Source organism: Hordeum vulgare, chromosome 1H (genome assembly GCF_904849725.1).
Source record: "Hordeum vulgare subsp. vulgare chromosome 1H, MorexV3_pseudomolecules_assembly, whole genome shotgun sequence".
In the NCBI taxonomy this organism is placed as follows: Eukaryota; Viridiplantae; Streptophyta; class Magnoliopsida; order Poales; family Poaceae; genus Hordeum; species Hordeum vulgare.
Window position 1 is genome coordinate 183,600,292 of NC_058518.1, and position 21,725 is coordinate 183,622,016.

The following is a 21,725-nucleotide window of genomic DNA, read 5'->3' on the forward strand; positions in this document are numbered from 1 at the left end:
ACATTTACTCTCATAGGTTGGTGCACAAGCGCGTATCTAGCTCATTTGAGCAATCGAGCTATTGTCTCTCTAGTATCCTTATAACCAGAGATTTTCCTGGGTATCACACATTTTGTGCTCATTCCTTGGTTGCGCAGATCCCGTTTATCTATTTATGTGTATTTTCCTGGTGCCACCATAGCTATTGATCTATTTGCTTTGCATTGCAATTTTGTGAATCTTCCTCAACATTTTTGATATCTTGGATTAACATTTGCTTGAATTTTGTGCCATGTGTCCTAACGAACCCACTTGATAAACTTTACTTATAGGTGTGAGTGAAACATGATACATCCTTAACTTTGGGAACGGTATCTTGGTATTGTTTATCTCCTTTTCCACTCACCTTTGCTCAAGTCTTGTGATGGCTAGGCAAAGGACATCATCTTCGGTCTTCAACGACAACAACAGCATCAACAACTACGTCAACAAAAGTCACCTCTCCAGACTACAACGAGCGATGCAAGCTCAATTGTGGACCAAGTCGAATAACTCGCCACTGACATACGACACTCTGAAGCTCGGAAAAGGGACTACATCAACAAGAAGTTGGATGCACACATGAAGCAACTTCGACACATGTTGGCCAACTACAAGCCTTCTTACCCTTAATCATCTTCAAGGCGGAGACGCTAAAATCATATATCTTCGAAGCATCCATCCGATGAAAGCGCAAGTCGACCATGTCCTCATATTCGAGATGACCGCCACAAAATCCATCATGTTCGTGACCTACATCATCACGAACGGCAAGACACCTCCAAGAAACAAGTGTGTGAAGACAAAGAAGGGCATCGACTACAAGTTCTACATCACACTATGACCAACCTTCATGAGCACAAGACTAGATCGCTCGATGAGCTCCGACAAGGACAAGTTTCGACACCAACATCAAGACGATCGACTACACGTGTGAATGACCATTCCATCTTCGTAAGCACCCGCAGGAAGATGGAGGAGCATGGGAATTTCCCTTCGGTATTGGAGGAGAGTGATAATGTGCCATCTTCAACCTTCATCCATCGCGTAAGCGACAAGGCGGTTGAGCATGGGACTATCCCTTGAACCAAGGTGGTGAAAGGAGTTGAGCATGGAGATGTTTGCACCTACATCTCTCCGACACCGACGTATGATGAGATGTCCCAATTTCCATGTGAGGAGAGACACTACCACATGAGTGAGGTGAGTGCCTCGACCATATCTGACTTTGAATGCATTTCCTATGAGAGGATGAGTGTGACCACCACTAGCCCCATACATGAAAATATGCCACAATTCCTATGTGAGGTTGAGAGCCATCACCACCGTTTGAGAGATTCAACCAACCATGTGTGTCAGTGCATCCTAGAGGGAGTGATTGAGCCACACCACTTAGTGAGTGAGGTAGTTGAGAGGGCACGTGAGGCCACTATGATTTCTAACAACTTAACCTCTAATCCTATTGTGTCTTATTTTATGCAAGGTATCCTACATGACGACGCGCCTACCCTCGACGTGTCCATTCCTTCAACGGGAATTACGATGGCCATGGTGGACGATGATGCACCCCCACATGGTTCCATCATGATGTTGACCACGAGTTGGTACTTCCCACCTCACCTACATCCCATGAGCAGAGCTCTAAAGGTAACATAGGTGAATGTTCTTTGCTTGTCCCACTAGTGGACTATCTTGACATCGATTGCTTGCATGATGTTGATCATCTTATGCACACACCACATGTTTTATCTTCTTCATGCTTAGATGTGCCACCAATTTTTTATGAATATCATGATGAGCATGTCAAATTACCTAGTCGTGATGCTATTCTCCATAGGATATCATGTGAAAATTTTATTGGTCACATCATGTTTGATAATCCGCTAAACTTGTCGTATGCTATGAGTGAGATTTCCCATATTGCATCATTGCAATCTCACTAGAGTAACTATGCATATCCCATAAAAAATAATCGAATGTGTGAATATGTTATAGATGACAAGCCTTTGGTTATTGGCATTTGTTTTTCTTGCGATGATATTGCCATGCTTCCTTTGCATCATTTGTGAAATTATTCACATATGTCATGCCATGACCAGAATGCTTCGAATATGCATTTTTTGGATGTTGTTCATATTCTCTGAATTATGATTCCACTATTGCACATGAGGAGACCCCCATAGTTTCCTCATACATGTTAGGAGATTTAGTTCCCTTACATCCATTGCACGACCCCAATATTTGTGTGCACCATCCGCATATCATGAATAACAATGCCCTCGATAATTCAAGTGACGCACCACATACTTCTAGTCTCCATTATGATATACATAACAACAAACCATGCATGATGGATGACATGGTCCTATATCATTCATCTCATTTATTTTAGCATTGGATATTTTATGCTAATGAACACATGCACATGCACATCCTAACAGATGATGTGTACATATACCACGTGCACATAATTTTCCCTTTGCTTTTGTTGTGTGTAGGAACTCATGAATATCGTCAACCTCACAATCCAATGAGTTGACGAAAAGAGCTCTTGAGAGCAATGACGACTTGGGATTCATTGGAAAGTGCCTCCAACCATTCCCCTCCACTATAGGGCAAAGGCTTATAGATGAACCCCAACAAGTGGCGGGCATTGCAGGGCACTCGCCACTTCTAGTTTTGAAGGCCAGAAGTGACGGGTGACGGGTTGGGCCTGCGAGTGTCGGTTGCCTAGCACTGGCGGGCCCACCATATTGACCTCCACAGCTGAACTCGTAAAATTTCCTCCCGTGTTGAAACCTTCCACTGGCGGGCGCTGCTTCTCAATCGCCGCTGCTACTTCTTCTTACAATGGCAATCAGGAAGATCACCCACCGTAGACATAGTGGGGTGACCCTATCGAATTTTTAGTTTTTTATATCTACATGCTGCCGGTGGCGGGCATCATATGTACTCGCCACTGCTGCACTACGGTCACCTGCTCCAATAAGTTAGGAAGTCAGGAGCAGCGGATGTTTATACTGACCACCACAAATCTTTATAATTCCCTTTTTTGCTTGCCCAAAATTTAGTTAATGTCGCAAAAATAGCAAACCAAATCTGAAAGTTGTCAAATTGTAGCATGCGACTTCTGATGGTGTATATTACAGATGCAATAAATTTCAAGTCCAAAATAGGTTTAAAAGTTGAGTTCTGTGTGTGACGTGGTCATTTCGAAACCCTATACATTTGGCGGGAGAGTGTCCTGTCTGCACATGATGTGCATAGATTTTGTTCGTAATGATCTCTAATTTTTATCACGCCCTAGAGATGTTCAATGAAGATGCCATGGAGAGTTTCAAACATTTCCAACCTTCTTAGCATGGCCAAAGTTTGTTTTGCCTAATTTACTTGTCGAAAATTAAGTTAGTGCCGCAAAAATAGCAAACCAACTAAAAAAATTCTGTAAGTGTAGCATGGGATTTTTGATGTCATATATTACACAAGTAAAAAATCAAGTCCAAAATATGTTTAAAAATTAAGTTCTCTGTGTGAGGTGGTCGTTTAGAAACCCTATATGCACTTGGCGGGAGAGTGTCATGTTTGCATACGATGTGCATCAGGTTTTGGTCATAATAATCTCTAATTTTTTATCACGCTCTACATGTGTTTAGTGAAGAGACCATGGAAAGTTTCAAACATTCCCAACCTCGTTAGCACGATCAAAGTTTGTTTTGCCTTTTTACTTGCTGAAAATTTAGTTAATGCCGTGCAAATAGAAAACCAACTAGAAAATTGTCAAATTGTACCATGGGACTTCTGATGGCGTATAAATAAAATATAAAACATTTTAGGTCCAAAATATGTGAAGGTTGGGTGCAAGCTATTACAAAAAAAAATTGTGAACAAATTATTTTAAGTACATAGGCTCAGGCTGGCGGGTGGGCGAGCCCACCCCCGTTGCAAACAATTGTAGTGGCGGGTGCCACACACTGCCCGCCGTGTGTTCACCAAAAAAGCGCGACCCCCGCGCATAGTTTAGAAAATTACCTAATTCATTCCGTGCTTCTCCCATCTCTCGCATGCTTGTGCATCCTTACCACCGTCGGTCGCTGCCTACTCTCAAGTGCTACGGTTCTGCTCCTCGCATCTCTCCCTACTATCATGCGATCCGGTGTTAGCCGCACGCATCACCGGTGCTCGTACTTTGTGGCCACCACACCTGTAGTTTTATCCCCACAGGATCCCACGGGCCGGCACCTGGACAACCTCGCGACCGTCGCAACGAACCCGGCCGTCTCGTCAACACCGGCGTCAGTGTCATAAATTTTTGATTCACTTCTGTGTCAAGGTATAATTTCACTACATTTCACATATATAAGTTCCACCGTTATAGATGATTGTAACGTGTTCGATGAAATGCCACACAAAGAATTAGATCTTAGATGTTCTTAGATCTACCTGTACAAACGCGTGGATCGCGTGGTGGTTTTCGATGTAGAATCACATGGTTGAGATGACATTGATTCGTTTCGGTTTCATAAAAGTAAGGGTACTCAATATGCGCTACTTTGAGCAAAGGTCATGCGAATTTTCCAGTCGCAATTTTCATTCTATGTTTACTCATAACTTCTTGTTACAATATTGTTGTTAGACAAATGCATCCCGTCGCTGGAACGTCATCTCAAATGGAACCTTAGTACACCAACCTTGTCATCGAGATGAGCGCCACTGACGTGGATGATTCGACCATCCCTAACGTCGAGATGGGCAATGACCAACAGGTAGAAGGGACCACCGGGGCACGGGACACGAGCTACACTGACGGGACATCATCTAGTGCGACTACCACAATGAAGAGAAAATGAAAGGCAAGGGATCCAAACAAGCTTCATGAAGGTATAATTGCAATCACCGCAGTTGGCCCGAGTGAGGATCCGATCACCCCAGAGGATGGAGCAAAAAGGTATAGCAAAATGCTAGGTTTCATCTTGCAAAAAATCGTCTTAATCGATAGCAAGGATTTAGTCAGATAGAAGGTGAATGTACTGATGGCGTTAAACCTTAGTTATGAATTTCCACTTGATGTCAATAAGTTAGCCGAAGATTACGCCATGTCAAAATGGCAAAAAATGCTAAGGGACTCGAAGAGAAGTGCACGTTGCAATATATTTGGGAAGGACTTCAAGACTATTAGGCAGCTCAATCGAACTATGGATAACGAAGAATGGACGAAGTTTTGTGAATCCTACGGTAGTGAGTCAAGCAAGGAGATAAGCAAACATTTTTGTAATTTACAAAAAAAATCTCCCACGTAACCATCATCCGGGCCTTGGTGGTTACAAAGCTGTAGAACCAAAGTGGGAGAAGGAGGTTGCGGAGTTTATAGTCGCGGGTAAACAACCTTCATTTTGGGAACATCGATATCGTGCTTGGGACTTGTTTTCGAGGGCGTGTGCAGTGCAAGACCGAGGCAGTATGGAGTTTCTCCTACTGATGCAACAACTTTGCTCGACGGAAGAGAACTTGGTAACTTAAATCACCACTAATAGTTTAGTCCCCAGAGCTTATTTATTACGTACCATACTAATTATTTACCAAAACACATGTAACTTTTTGTAGAGGAAAATAAAGCATGAATTTGTACAGGGTCCTCATGAATCTCCCCATGAATATAGGTATGATGACCCTCTTACCCGGGGAGTGAACGCGGGTTTTGAGGTTGACAGGAAGCCCAAGATTGGGCATGTGTTGGGAGGGGTAAGATGTTGTAGGACGACGCCTACCCCGAAACCAAAGACCTAAAAAAATACACAAGGAACTACATAAACAAAACTAAGTTAGATGCAATAGTAGATGCATCAGTCGAGAAAAGGTTAGCAAAAATGTTTCGGCACGGCACGCCAAGCCTATCCAACAGCTTACACCTATCGCACCCATAAGCCACGTGCATCCTATTTTATTCCATGCTGGGTGCAAGCCAACATGGACAGGGTGAAGAGAAGGGTTGCCAAGGGTCAAGACATCCCGTTTACCGATGGTAGAAGAATGATGCATGGGGTCGTCCTGCCACTTGGCATACCGATGGTGCATGTGTAGGAGATATCGATAGTGACGGGCTTTGAAACTTCGTCATTGCCTAACCCCGCAGAAGACGACATCACTATGTTATGGCAAATGACCCAAAGCCACCTTCTTAAGTGGCCAATGAATGATATAGAGGACATTACCCAAGGGTATGCCAGCATCGGACACGTAGTGCTAGATGATCCGCATTCAGGGGACAGGAATGCACGTTATAGTTGCGGACCATCCGCGCAGAAACTACCTATGCGTGTCGTCATCCCCGAACGGCGGTTGTCGAAATATATGTTGGGGACCCTCTCGATTGATCTTCAAATTCTGGTATACAAACAAGACATCAAACTGTAGGAATGCATGGGCATGTTTCCTATTTAATGTGAAACTAATACATGAAACAAACTAATTATGCTATAAAAAACAAGACATCAAACTAGTGAAACAATGGTTCAAACAATAAAAACCTAAACCGACAGCCTCACTGGTCTGGTTTTTTAAAATATGCTGTCAGGGAGGGTAGAAAGGCATATAAGAGGCGACACATATGGGATCTCATCTTGAAATAGAAAGTATCACCCAGTTTTAGTATTGAGTCATGATTACTAGGTTATGTGGGTGCGTGCCTGCGTGCCTGCATGGAGGGAGAGGGAGAAAGGCTTGTTCAGGTAGTTGATAGGTTGGGGTAGGGTTTGCGGTGTTTCCTTTGTATATGTGCTATGTAAAGGCTTTGCACTTCTAGAGTGTCAATACCAATCATGGTGTTAGTTGAAAATAGCGCATGCATATGGCCAATGTAGACAAATTTTCTAGGAAGCCATCTCACATGTTGATTTCCTTGAAGATAGACTATAGTAGTTATATTATTCATTTATAATCAAGAAGACATGTTGCATTAAAAATTGAAACACTCTTGGAGTAGAACTAAAACTACTAATATCAACAATATATATTATAAAACCTATGTAATAATATTTGGGGAATATATTTGTTCATGCATCTATGATACTATTTTTTATATGGTTGTTGTTAATGATTCTACCTATAATATACAAGATGTAGTTGAAGAAGTGCTAACATGGTCACTAAAGACGGATTTGGAAAGTCACTAGCACCCTCAATATTTTGAGGCCACGTGGTTGTGTTAGTCGGGGTTTCGTCCCTGCCGCCAGCCTGTAAATTTGGCCATGGACATGGAAGTGATGGTCACGGAGGCGTAACAGTTCACGATTATAGCTCTTATTGGAGGCTCGATCAGGCTATCCTGAGATGAGGTGGATGTAGTGATGGACATCTCTAGGAATTTGGATTTGGTATTGAACCTTCCTCAACACCCTTCCCTTTCCAAGTGACCAATGGATTTAAGGGTATGGTGGTAGTCAATAGATGTGGGGTGGCGAGGTCCTCAAACTTCTTTGAGTAGTTTCTCCAATGACATGGGTGGGCCTTTGTTTTTATACAACTCCAACAAGCAACAAGGCACCGACTGGTAAACAGGTTGTTGTAACAATTGTTTTGACAACCATTATGCATATTCTCCTAATGAAAACCCATGATCTCGGCTCTCTTCTAGATCAACCTACGTCGATGTGCATGTGTTATGACTTTATTGAAGGGGTTAGCTTGAAATTCTTCTTTGGGATGACAATCCATGTTTGACCTTTGGTTGGACTGATCAACATATGAGTAAGTTTGTTATTTTTTCGTGAAGACTTTGTGTGGTAGTAGCGTGCTTTTTGAGAGGACTCATATTATTTTCGTCGTTGACTTGTCACTAGCGATAGGTTGTGGCACATATAAGAGAAGACAATTGTCGCGAGCCTAGTTCTTCAAGTTAGACTTGTAATATTTTCCTTTTTCTCTCTATTAGTAGATTTTTTATGGCATCAATGTTTGGCTTTGACTGACATTGTTCAGTTGTTAATATTTGGTTGTGTCATTAATCAATATAGAGGCTAGGGGTTATCCTCCTTTTGGAGAAAAGAAAACTTAAATAATATTTACTCATGGATGAGATAGTATGAACATATAACATCATTTCACGTACATATTAGTAAACACATTTCATACCTCTTCTTATACATTTCTAGTCCGAACAAGGGAAAGCTTGAAAATCCACAACCTTTTCCAGAAGCATATAACCAAGCGAATGAAGTCCACGAAAAGCTTCCGATGAAAAGTTTAAATATGGTTGCAACTTGCATCCTAGAAATCACAAAGTTAGTTTAAACAATCAAGAAAGAGCAGATCAATTTACAGGAAGCAAAGAAATTGCATGACATACTTTGCTACAATAGCTCCCTGAGGGGTGTGAAAACTATTAATAAGGTGAGCTTGAGCTGTTCCTGTCGGGAATAGTAATCTGTAGTCTAGAATCATCACCTATAACAAGAATAACGCTAGTTATAAATGAGTTATATTTCTTAGAAAAAACGTTCTTACTATAAAGGGCAATTTCGTTCAAACGATATATCAAGTTGATAAAAAGGTACTGAGGAAGTGTATGACCTCTACATAACACAATGCACACAATCAACATGTACAAAAAAAGAATAATAAAATGTTTAACAACAATAATAAGCATTCTTCCTAAGATGGGGTAAAAAAAAGAAGTAAATATAGTATTTTCTTTTGTAGTACTCAGAATGAGAACTCACATGCTCTACACTAGAAAACACCTAATATAGTAACTTGTATCTTCTATTTAAACAACGTTCATAAATTGATATGCAAAACTTCGTTCATTAGTAATAGGATGGAACGGTCAAATACGTATCCAAGAAGGACTTATAGATAAACAATCACACAAAACTAAGAGAACACTGGAACAATGGTTTGAAAAGTGTAAGACCATATACAACCATAATGTACAATTCTTACCACCTGTATGTCCACGGAGAAGATCTAGGATCCCCTCATTTGTCCAGGACTACAACCATACTCCCCACTTTTGGACCCTCAATTTGATTAAACTACGTACAATGTAGATTTCATTATAGGAACTTATGTGTATTATTAGAAGCAGTACTTTTGATAGAGAAGTACACTTCCTAGTTGTCGTCATCGGATATGTCGATGAACACATTGTGAGAGCCGTTGGCCTCATGGTCACTCGTGGCGCTACGAATATCCAATCTCACCTCCTCCTTGTTATTTGTGAAGAGCCAAGCCCACCTGATGTGATGGAGGTGGATAAGGGTGCAATTTGCCACCACCTCCCGCTCGGACTGGAGCGAGTCAAGTGATGACAAAATCAATACTATAGTTACACTCACAGCCCGTGCTACAATACATATTTAACCAATTATTAGAGCTCGTGTACGCCAATTAAATTATGAGGTTCTTTCATTTCATGGTATTAATTCTAATGTTCATGAGAATATGATGGTGCGTGAATGAGATACGTTTCTGTTGATTACTAATGAAGGGCCTAGAATTGACAAGAGAGATGAACACTGGAGCAGGATCAAAGTGTGGAGATGAAGGCGCACGCCAAAGGAACAAGAACTGAGTTTCCACTGCAGTTTTTATCACTTTCAACTCCTCATGGTGGCATACAAGGATATGAACTAACAAGATGTCCTTTCATAAAAAAACCATAGCTTAGTATATGTGTTGCGACACCTTATTTTTGGGCCACACGCATATAATTTTAAAATACTAGTCCATAGGCTGTTTTTATAGTCCGTATTGTAGGGGAAATGACTCAATAGGTTTTTTAGTCCCACCATGCAAACGCTGGACGAAATCCCATGTATTGTACACTACTAATAAAGTCATTAAGGCACCATTTAGACTTCGCTTGTATTCGCAATATCCATATTGCCATCTCAATTTACTACTTGTTCTTCATTTGCATACAGGAAATAGACCCTTGTTCTAGTAGATCTTCTAGGGTTTGATAGATCCCCCTCATGAGTTCTTCTAGGGTTCATGGGGCTGGATCAATGGGGATGGTTATGTACATTCATGGGGTTAGGGTTAGGGTTCATGGGGTAAATATGTCCGCTGACGTGGTTCTGTAGATTCATGGGGTTAGGGTTGTAGTTGTCATGGGGCTCGATCAGTGGGGCTGGATCATGGGGTCCTGCATTTGTGATGGGTAACAAATGGGGGCACATCCCCCACCTGGCCGATCAAGGGTTAGGATTCAGTCAATCTATGAGCTCCTGGAGGTTCTTGTTCATGTTCATGGGATTTATTCCTAGTGGTTCTTTCTATCCCCCTCTGGTAGTTTGCTTCATGGGGTTAGGGTTCATGTTCATGTTGCTTGACTACCATGGCTTGCTTGCTTGCTAGCATACATGGTTAATTAGAGTTTCCATCAGCAATACTTGCTTGTATCAGTAGCACTTGGAGAAGAAGCTACTAGGGTTGGTATCAACAATACTTGCTTGCTTGCTCCTCTTCAAGTTTCTTCCTTGCTTGCTTGTTTCTATCAGTAGCACTATGCTTGTTTCTACCAGTAGCACTTCTTTTGCTTGCTTGCTTGTATTAATAGCACTTATGCACTTTGCTTGCTTGCTTGCTTGTATTAGTAGCACTTATGCACTTTGCTTGCTTGCTTGCACACTGCTTGCTTCTTTATTCACCAAATGTTGGGCAACCAATTGCTATGAATGCATATGTTTGCCTCCATTAGGGATACAATTGAGTAATTACTTTGCTTATAGATGATTGCAGGTACATGGATAAAATTCCAAGTTAAAACATAAAAGTAATTGTTGTAAATAGTTAATGCATTGCTTCACATATATAGTTTTCTTCAACTATCAGTTTAGTACATTACTACCTCCTGTTTCACATGTTTTAATACTGATGCATTGCTACACTTGTATGTGCATGCTAGTCCAAGTGCTTCAATTTAGTTGCTTTCTTCAACTGTGAGTTTAGTACTGATGCATTAAATGTATGCGCATTGCTACACGTGTATGTGCATGCTGGTCCAAGGGTTTTACATGTATTAGTACTGATGCATTAACTACATCACTATATTGTTGATCCAACAAGTTTGCTTCACATGTATTACATGTATGTGCATGCTCGTCTAAATGCTTTCCTTTATTGATATAAGTGCATCATTTTACTTTATCCCTGTTGTATTTGATTGTTGTTTATTCTATTTTGCAAGCACCACCTCAAGATCATCCATGTCAAGGATGACAAGGTCAAACCCGAGGCCAACGAGTGGTATGCAAGTTGCTCCTTGTGGTTATACTGTCAGATTTATAAAATGTGTCTTAATATGCTAAGTGAAATGTAATATGCTAACTAAAATATCTTGGAGGCTGGTGATGTAAAATACTGTCAGATTTTATTATGCAAATGTATTGTTGTAATCTGAATTAGCTCGCTTAGCTGTGCCTGTGTGCTGTTACTCTTCCTTAGCTGAATAAGTAGGATTAAATGATAATAAAATATCATAAGATATGTTTGGCTGTCTGTCCATGCATTCCAACAATTAACGTAATAATTATGTTTACTTTGCCTTGCAAAGATGAGCATCCTCTCATCGAGTACGAGAAGGTTAGGGCTAGAAATATGATGAGGAACAATTGGATATTCCAGTCCCTTGGCATTGATGCAATAGCGTTAATGATTAGGAAAACAAATGATGTACAAGAAGGTACAACTAATGGGGTTCAAGAAGGTAGTGGAGTTATCAGTGATGACCCAGAGTACAATCCTAAGGAGGATGAAGTTGTAGTGCACAAGACTGTTAAGGTGCAAACTCTGTCTTGCTTGGAGGGTTCGGGTTCTTGTATGCTCTGTGTTTCCTTGTGCTCACATATTTATCTTGTGATCTAATTTTTTTCTATGCTATTTATACAAGGCACTGAAGGAATCTAGAACGAAGAGGCCTGGTGTTAAGAAGACAACCATCAAGAAGAGGAAGAGCTCAGAAGCATCTGCTGCAATGCCTCCAGGAAGGGTGATGGCCCCACCTCCAGGACAAACAAAGAGGATCCTGGAACCTGATGAACCTGATAGAGTCACAAGGCAGAAAGCAACTATGGCGGCTGCGACGGACCATCAGGAAAGTCCGCTGGGCATGGACTTTGGGAGCTCGGTGGAAATGCGTGATGAGTTTTTGCTCTATTTGAACCTGTGATTGGTCATTCTGGTGATGAAACAATGTCTTGCTCTATTTGAACCTGTGAACCTGATGAAGTATTTTGTGAAGATGTGCACCTGTGAAGTTGTCAATTATTTAAGTTTTGTTTGGACCATTTTGTTTGGGCACTAAAGTTAGTTTGGACAGCAAAAAGTCCGAGGCCCAAACAAGAAATAGACTAAGAAGGCTTGGGCCTAAAAAAAGAGTAGGCCAAGGCCCAAATTAGAATTTATCTAAAAAGGTTTGGGCCTAAAAAAAGAGTAGGCCAAGGCCCAAACAAGAACTGGACTAACAAGAGTAGGCCAAGGCCCAAAAGAAAAGTGGACTAGTAAAAAACCTCCCGAGTAAAAGATTCTATCCGAGAAAATAAAAGGCCAAATTATTGGGCCCGGCCCATGTAGACGACCGGAATGGACCGGGCTGAATCTTATTTACGACCTTTTCATTTGGTCATAATTCTGCCACGTCAGCCTGCCACGGTGGATCTGACGTGGTGCGGGCAGATTGCTACTGACCAAATCATTTGGTCGTGAAACCTACGACCTTCTGTTTGGTCATAAAATCCTACGACCAATCTAGAAAAAAGGTCGTGATAGTTCATTAAAGACCCTCAGCCTTAGACCTTGTGTTTTTGGTCATAAAAAGGTCACAAATGGAAATCAATGAACATTCAGTGACCAATATTGAAAGTCGTTAGTTGACATATTTCTTGTAGTGGTTGATCGTCCTCCGATGTGGTCAGTAACCTCTCGGAGTTTGCTTAGAGATTACTAAGGCACGGAGTTTTCGTGCGCTTGTTGTCAGGTCATCAAAGTCTACTCCATTCAAAATGATAGTTATCGTCTCATCGAAAGACCGTACATCTTTGCTTCTATCATCGAGGACGGCGTCGATGACACACGCATGAAGCTGCATCACTCTCTTGCTCGTCATTTAACTGCACCTTTCCGCATTGTGCTCTAGTTGGACCTCCTCTACTTGGCCGAGGTGGAATGCCTCCACCTCCTTCATGCCAAATCTATTGGGATCAAGATCCATGCACGAAACCTCCTCCTCCTCCGATACCTCCTCATCCTCCTCCTCCTCTGATACCTCCTCATCCTCCTCCGACAACTACTCCTCTGCCTCGTCCTTCTCCTCCGAATGACATGCATTCCACGATTCCAACGTCGTGTCGGTCTTGAGGACCGGGAAGACTTTGGCCCTCTTCCACGTCAAGAGAAACGCCAACATCACCACAATAATGAAGATGTAGAACGCTTTGGCAAGCTCAAGTTCACAATTCCCAAGTTTTTTAGAGGCACTAACCCCCAACACTTTCCTATAACGTGCATTCATAGTGGACAATATATTCTTCTTACACAACAACGATGACGCGAAAAAGATCTCAATCACCTCCCTTGAGTTCCATGAATATGTTTTCATTTGGTGGAAAAAGTAGTTGAGCAGAGAAGAGATCAAGCCGAACCCACTGTGACCACTTGGCATGACATGAAGGAAGTCATGAGTGTAAGATTTGTGCCTACCAACTACACGAGAGTCTCTTCAAGAAATTTCTACACCTCAAGCAAGACACAAAATACGGAAAAGAATACTATAAGGAAATGGTGATTTCTGTGATAAGAGAAAATGCCAAGGAATATGGGGAGCAAACTATAGAGAGATTATTCTCTGCTCTCAATCACCATTAAAAAAGATTGTTGACTTCCAACCACACTCCATCCTTCCCCAGCTCGTACATGAAGACACAAAGGCAGAATGCGAAGTACTGATGACATCAAGTATGCGTGGTACTCCGCATACCGAAGAATTTTTTTTGCTTCCAACACTTAAGTTTCTTCGAGTGCGGCACCATACACTCGAGAAATACCCCAATAGTCGTGTTTCTTCAAGATACAACCCACCGATGAAATCATAGAGTCGTCCTCCTAAAACTACAAGAAACTACAAGCCAAGAGAATCTACATCAACAACCCCTCCAATAACACAAAATGCCAAGACAAGTCAAATACAATGCTTCACTTGTCAAGGGCATGACCACAAGAAATTTGAGTGTCCCACAAGACGGACAATGATCATGATAGCGGATGTCGAATATGACTTCATGAGTAATCAACAAATAGATGTCTTGGAACATGTGATCATGCATCTTCAAGTCAATGAAGTCGAAAATGCTCAAGTATTTTGCAACAATGATTTGAGCCCTGCTCTCATTGTCTCCAAGATATTGACACTTCAATGACAATAAGACGAACACCAACGATGCCACATCTTCCATACAAGAGCGGACATCCAAGGATAGTATTCAACATGGTCATAGATGGAGGAAGTTTCCACAATTTGGCAAGCGAGGAGGTTTGCTCAATATACAACTCCTCAAAAAAAGCAATCTCCCCCATACAACGTCCATTGGTTGAGCGACTCCGGTACTATTCAAGTTGAGCACACCATACACGTCTCTTTCAAGATAGGCGTGTATGAAGATACCTTGGAATGCGATGTTATCCCTATGTTTGTGTGACATCTTGTTCAAGGACAGCCTTGGTAATTCGATCGCAAAGTCATTCACAATGGACAAACCAACTATTATAGCCACAAGATGATAAACAAGGATTACATGCTTTGTCCTATGTAACCAAGTCAAGTTATCGCTAACAAGCGAGCTTCAAGCCATCATGAAGAGTCTAGTGAGTGAGCGAGCCATCCCAAAGAGATTGAGCTCCACAAGCCAAATACGAATCACTCCATGATGATAGAAAAAAGGATTTAATGCGCTTAGCCACCAAAATAGATTTATGTTATATTAATATAGGAAGTGAAGCTTTTTGAAATATATGATTTTTCATTCGTGTAGTGTCACCACGCCCCACTCGTTCGGCATAATGCAACACAACACCTCGTCACATTGCATCATCATGCGTCATACATCAACTTCGCTCCAAAGAACCAAAATTGGGGCTCTCCACCTCATCCCCCATTATTTCCCCATTTCATGCATGAGTAGATTATCAAAACTAATAGATGGCATCGACTAGAAATGGGGTTGTAAGAGGGACGCCTTGGTGGAGCTGATAACTATGGGGACGTGAGGCGGTGATGCCTCCTTGGGTGGATTTTATAGGAGATGTCTATGATGGGAAGCTAAGTGGTTCGAGAGAAGGGAGAAACACATTGGGATGCGGGGGAGTTTACTACTCGTTGTCGTGTAGTCAGTGTTCTCTAGGACCGAAACTTCATTTCCTCTCTCCCCTCTCACTTACCACACTCCTCCCGCAAGTGATGCTTCATGTCCCTCTTTTTGTCTTTTATCTCTCTCTCTAAGTACTCCTATCTATCTATCTATCTCTATCTTCGTGAGAGTAGTTCCCGAGAGCGTTTCTAGGGTAGGATTTTTTGATACTTTCTTGATTACTCATTGCTCATCTTTTTTATTTATATTATTTATAAATTTCATCATATGAACTTAGTTCAATTCGTCTTTTGTTTTATTGGAGTTAGAAGTTAACAAATCCATCAAATATTTGTATTTCTCCATTCTTTGATTCATGGATCCTAGAAAGAACCTTGGTGCCACTAGAAAGCAAAGTTGTCAGAATCGCGACACAAGTCTTAGAATCTTACGATCAAAACTAGCCCCTCCGATTCTACGATTTTGCTTATAGAATCTAAGTTTCTACGATCATGATAGTTAAGATTCTACGATTCACGATCCTAGCAACGGAGCTCCGGTCCGATTCAGAATCGCGATTCTGACAACTTTGCTAGAAAGCCAATGAAAAGTCTAAGCTAACTTGTAATTGCTAAAAACATCTCTTGCTTCCTTGTTTTGTTTCATTTCCTTTTCAATGTTGACCCTTTTACAAGTCCTAGATGGTAGATTGATAATATTGATAGACCATCTACAAGCATTGTCAAACGTCGTGTGAATGAAGAGTGTGAGGTAAATTTTATTGATAATTCCTTTAGGTCAATTTGGTTCAAATTTGAAAGGAAACTTGGAAGATTAGAATCATTAGGAAAATTTCCTCTGTTTATTGTTTCATTCGCAAGAGTGTAATTTGTAGGAAATTTCCCTTAGGATTCGTTTGTACTATGTTTCATACGAAATTTTTGATCCACTCCAGCCTCATCTTAAAAACTGTTTGATTTTCCTATGCAGAATCTAACACATGTGAACTCATGTAGTATTGATGATGTTCTAATTTACATCAATTCCTTGACATCTATATATAAGGACCATTAACTTCTTTTGCACTACATGTGTTGATTTTCATTGTCATGTTTATTTGTCTTTTCTGGTGTATGATCATCATCCCATGTTTGTTGATATAGATTATGATACATAATTTAGTTGGATGTGCACTATGGTGTTTTTAAGAATATTGTCATATTCACTCACACGCGCCATCTTTTTCACAAGTCTTCTCTGTTGTCTATGCTCTTCATGAACTTTTATGTCACCGGGACTTCAAAGTTGCCGACCATTATGCCAACAATGTTGTTCTTATTAAATTAGAGAACTCATTCACTGTTTCTTTTGTTCTAGGCGCCAATTTGAAGCAAGTCATCGATAACAAGCATCAACCAACAATAATTACAACCAAAGTTTTAGGGAAGAGTCCATGTGTTCTAGATTGGGACCTGTTATGCATCCCCCTCTTCCTCCTAGTGATGATGAAGGTGATGATTTTGTTACTGGAAGATGTGTTGGAGGAAATGGACTTGCAGGTGCTATAGATGTTGGAGGCAGTGGTCTTTTAGGTGCCATTGTTGTTGCTTGAACCCTAGGATATATCCAGTTTTGCACGCAACATGTGTTTGTGATGTTTTAAGCGACATTTTAGTGTTAGACCTAAGTGTTTTGCTTACTATTAAGTATTGTTTATTCTTAAATATTGAACACTATGTTGTTTTATGTGAATTTCAGTAGCAGGGTGGGGCACCAATTGGAAGAAATTTGACAGCCTTGCGTGTAACAGTGGGGTTTTTTCTACTCGGTAACCCCCTCCTAATGAAGAGCATCCTAAATGGTGAGTTGTTAGAAAAAAAATTGTGGTGCTGAGAGTCATCGAGTCCGTTTTTAACACCTCATGTGTGTCAAGTATTATCAGCGTAGGCATTGTGGCAAAACAGAAACAGATGTTTGACCATGAGCCAAACACCCTCCAAAGCCTGATTCTGTACTACTGGGAGTGACCCATGCTAGTAAGTAAAATTTTGTGTCTAAAAGGGTCCAAGTGCTATATTCTTCTACATGTGTGGTTCTAGTAGAAGTCGTCAATATAAGAGTGTGCACTTAGAAATGGAAAAGTGTTGAAGTTTACCCCGTGATTCGTGGTTTTTGGAATCTTACCTTCATGTGTGGTTGTATGATTTTAAATGATTCGCTGACAAATATATAAAAAAAACCTTTTTAGGTTGTCATTTCTTAGTAAAGAAGGTGATTTTATTTTACAATTTATATGATTATGTATGATTAGATTACTGAGTATGACTTGCTCCGTACGTAACACATGAAAGTTGTCACCATAAAAAGTAGGTTAGTTTGAAAATGCATATCCCTAAATATTGGAACTTATATATGAACACCTTTACATGCATTGTTGGTTAACGCCTGCTTATCCCATGCCTTGTACTCCCTTCGTTCTTAAATATAAGTCTTTTAAAATATTTTACTAGAGGTTTATATACAAAGCAAAATGAATGAATCTACACTCTAAAATATATCTATATACATCCGTATGTAGTTTATTAGTGAAATCTCTAGAAAGACTTATATTTTAAAATGGAGTGAGTATTCTTTTAGGTATCCTTGTCTATATGCATGGCACTTAATTTAGGTATCCTTGTCTACATGTAGGTTAATTCGTCGCTGTTTTCAGCCTTGGGCTAGTTTGTGGCGTTATGCCACTATTTGGTGATAGGGCAGTGCTAGGCGCCGGCGGGCCGGCCCGAGGGCTCGTGCCGGATGCGCAACAGCCGTCAGATTAGGACCCTCTGACCGTCAGATCTGGTCGCGTCAGCCCCCACCCGTCCGTCATCCTCGCACGCGCCGCCGTCCCCGCACGCGCCTAGCCCCGCCGACGCCCCAGCACGCTCCGCCCGCCTCGCCTCACCTCCTCACCGCTGGCCGTCCTCCACCGTCGGTTGCCGCCGGTCGCCGCCCTCGCCGCCCTCACCTATGTCGCTTTTCTATGCGTTTCTAAACTCCGTGGATGTAGCAGCGTGCGCTCATGGTTGCAACTCCTTGTAAAAAACAATACGGTTGCAACAAAACAGAACGACACATATAGCAAAATTGTATAATGGTTGCAGCATTTCCCATCATGGTTGCAACTCGCCCATGTCAACGGTTGTAGCAAAAACACAATACGGTTGCAGCAACAAAAAATGACTGATGTATCAAATTTGTATAATGGTTGCAACATTTTTTCATCATGGTTGCAACTCGCCCATGTCAACGGTTGTAGAAAAAAAACAATACGGTAGCAACAAAAAAGAATGACTGATGTATCAAATTTGTATAATGGTTGCAAATTTTTTTCATCATGGTTGCAACTCCGCCTACAAAACTCCGACGAAGTTTGGTTGCAACTCTCATGGACGTGGTTGTAACTTCTTTTATCAACGGTTGAAGCTTTTTTATGCCGTTTGAAGCTTTTTGCACACCGCTTGTAACTTTTTTAATACATGCACACACAGATCAGTCCATGGCAGGAGGCAGCCATGTCATCTTCCCTGTGGCTCGGCCCGAGCACCGGCAATGGTGGTTTTGCAGCAGCGCCAGCGAAGGGTGCGAGGGCGTGCGGCGGTGCCTGTGGAGGAGGGGCGACGACGGCATGCACAGAGGAGAAGCTCGCGACGGCGGCGCCCGCGTGCGGGGAGGGGGCGACGGCGACTTGCACAGAGGGGAAGCACACGACGGCGGCGCCTGGGCGGAGGGAGGGGGCGACGGCGACCTGCGCAGGGGGAAGCACACGACGACGGCGCCTGCGCGGGGGGGAGGGGGCGACGGCGACCTGCGCGAGGGGAGGGGACGCGCGCGATCCGCCCACATCGGACGAACGCGGTGCGTCCGGCCGAAACGGTTCGACCGGCGCGCCGTGTATAAACGTTTACCTTGGTGATATGCCGTTGACTCGTGATGTTGAGATGAAGCAACACACCGGGGATCATGCACACCACTAGCGGTGGATTTGGAGAAGCCATGGAACCTGCTATGGTTGGTCGAGTGTTTCCGACGCTCTGTCGCATCTTCGGACCGAAGGGTGGCCAAAATCGCCATGGCATCGTTTCGGATTTAGTGTTGCTTCAAGGTAGGGTCTATAGAAACCTGGTGTAGGAGCCTCGATGGACCAAGTGGTCATGTCTACAATGCTGGCGAGAATGGAGCCATCGGGAAGGAGCATTGGATCTGATCATGTTTTTTATTTTTTGTCCAAGGTCTTCTTTGTAAAACTCTAGGGTATGTTTGTTTTCAGTTCTTTATGTAGGGTCTTGTGTGTTATATATTTTATGCCACCGTTGTAAAGTAGTGAAGCATCGGGGTGTTTGTGCCTTTTCCTAAGGCTAAACAATCCTATACGTATGCGGCAGCAAGGCCCGATATGTGTACTAATACAAGGAAACACTAATGAAGCCCATGGCCATCAAGTTGTGTGAGTGAAGGCCAACTCCAACGCAAGATTTCAAAACGACATTCGATTTTTGTCTGTTTGGAATGGCCATGAAGTTGTGTGAGTGAAGGTCAATTCTAATGCAAGGACGTACCATTTTTATTCATTTGGGGTCGATTTGGACAGACGTCCGGTGGACAGATAGATGTTTGACGCATCTGCGTCCAACGCGCTTGAACAACCCTAACCCCAAACGGTTCGCCTAGCTTGGTCCGCCTCGCCGCAGCACCAGCCCTATCCGCCCAGCTCGTGTCGCCTCGCCGCAGAAGCCGTCCCGCCCGGCCAGCTCGAGCCACTTCGACACAGTGTCGTCCCGCCTGTGCAGCTCGCGCCGTGCCCTGCCCGCCCGAGCTCGCCACCGCGCCGCACCCGAGCTCGCCAACACGCCGCGCTCTGCTGCGCCCGCCCAAGCTCGCCAAAGTGCCGCGCTCTGCATCGCCCGCCCGCTGTGCCTCGGCCACGCCCGTAGCTCGCTTGCCGCCACACCGATCCCATGCCCCCCTGGCCAGGCCCACAGCTCGCCTGCTGCCACACTGATCCCGTGCTGCCCCGGCCACGCCCGCAGGTCGCCCAGCCCCGCGCTGCACTGCTCGCCCGCCGCTCGCCGTGCCCGCGCCTACCCGGGCTGTTGGCCCCGCTGCCTCTGCTCGCCCAGCCGCCACGCGCGCTGCCGTGCTCGCCCGCCGTCGCGCACTGCTCGCCCACCTCGCACTGCCCTACTCACCCCGCCTAGCGATGACCTGCGTCCATGGCCTTGACTGAGCACATGGCGGCATCCTGCGTCGGCGCCCGAGTCGGAGCCCTGCATCGGTGCCTTCGTGGTCGCATGGGTCGTGGAGGCTTCATCTTTGGTCGCTATTTTGTGGGTCCAGGGCGGACAAGCGCGGACGCAGCGGGCAACAAGAGTGTTCGTTTTTTGTCCGCGGGAGCATTTGTGGCTTAAATTTGGGCTTGGTTTGGGGTTTAGACCGGACAAACAAGGACACCAATAAACTGAGATGTCCATTTAAGTTTTACCGTTGGGTCTACTTTTATCTCAAACAAACGTATCCGAAGAGAATGGAGTTGCACGCCGGAGTTGGCCGAATGGGCGCCGCCGGCTTGGCTCATCATCCCGCCACGAGCCTCGCCATGCTAGTGGCTCGGATTCCGGCTCCATTGATGGGCACGACTCCCAAAGCGAGTCTGAGAGGGAGGGCTTTCGGTGTAGCCGTTCGCGGTCCTGTGAGCGGTTCGGTCAAGAGGGTGGTCGTCCTGCCTCCCCGGGAGGCGTTCTGGATAACGTGCCGATGCAACCTGTTTCCTTGGTTGTGGTGCTGTCACGGATGCCTGTGTTATATTTGTGTCGAATATTATGTACGCAAGGGGTTACGTGGACTTGGAGTTGTAATTGGTGTGGATAGGTATGAGTCGTGTAGGAGTCGGACACGTTGTATCCTAGGCCTCTTATATATATCAAGGGGCACCACACGTTGTAACCTATGACGATCGGATAGCAATAGGTACGCGGGGAAGCCGGCGACTTGTGCCGGCGCCCGGGCGGCCGGTGTTGCGGTATCTTAGGGAGGAGCGTCCGTAGTCATGCCCCGGGGATGTAGCCATATCGGTGAACCTCGTTAACAAATATCGTGCCTCGGTGTGTCGTCTATGATCTTGCATTAGCGTTTTATTCTAACAAGTGGTATCATGAGCAAGGTTACGAGAAGGCTATGCGGAAGATCATCTGGAGATATGAGGATCATGCTCGACGGGTGCCAGGGAACGTCCGATTGGTGCAAGGTGGAGCACGGCGGCGATCGCGGATGCGGTCGGTGGTGTCGGACACTTCGGGCAGGAGGCCTGGACCGTTCGATGGGTTG

General features: G+C 43.5%; 1 protein-coding gene across 1 annotated transcript in view; it reads right to left on the reverse strand.

Annotated features, from left to right (window-relative positions):
• LOC123428271 (probable metal-nicotianamine transporter YSL3) overlaps positions 1-21,725 on the reverse strand; it is a 116,894-nt gene that overhangs the window by 32,202 nt on the left and 62,967 nt on the right. The window contains exons 3-4 of the mRNA XM_045112466.1: positions 8,360-8,457; positions 8,146-8,280 (exon numbers count right to left, since the gene is read on the reverse strand). Coding sequence (XP_044968401.1) covers positions 8,146-8,280; positions 8,360-8,457 — 233 coding nt within the window. The remainder of the gene's footprint in view (positions 1-8,145; positions 8,281-8,359; positions 8,458-21,725) is intronic.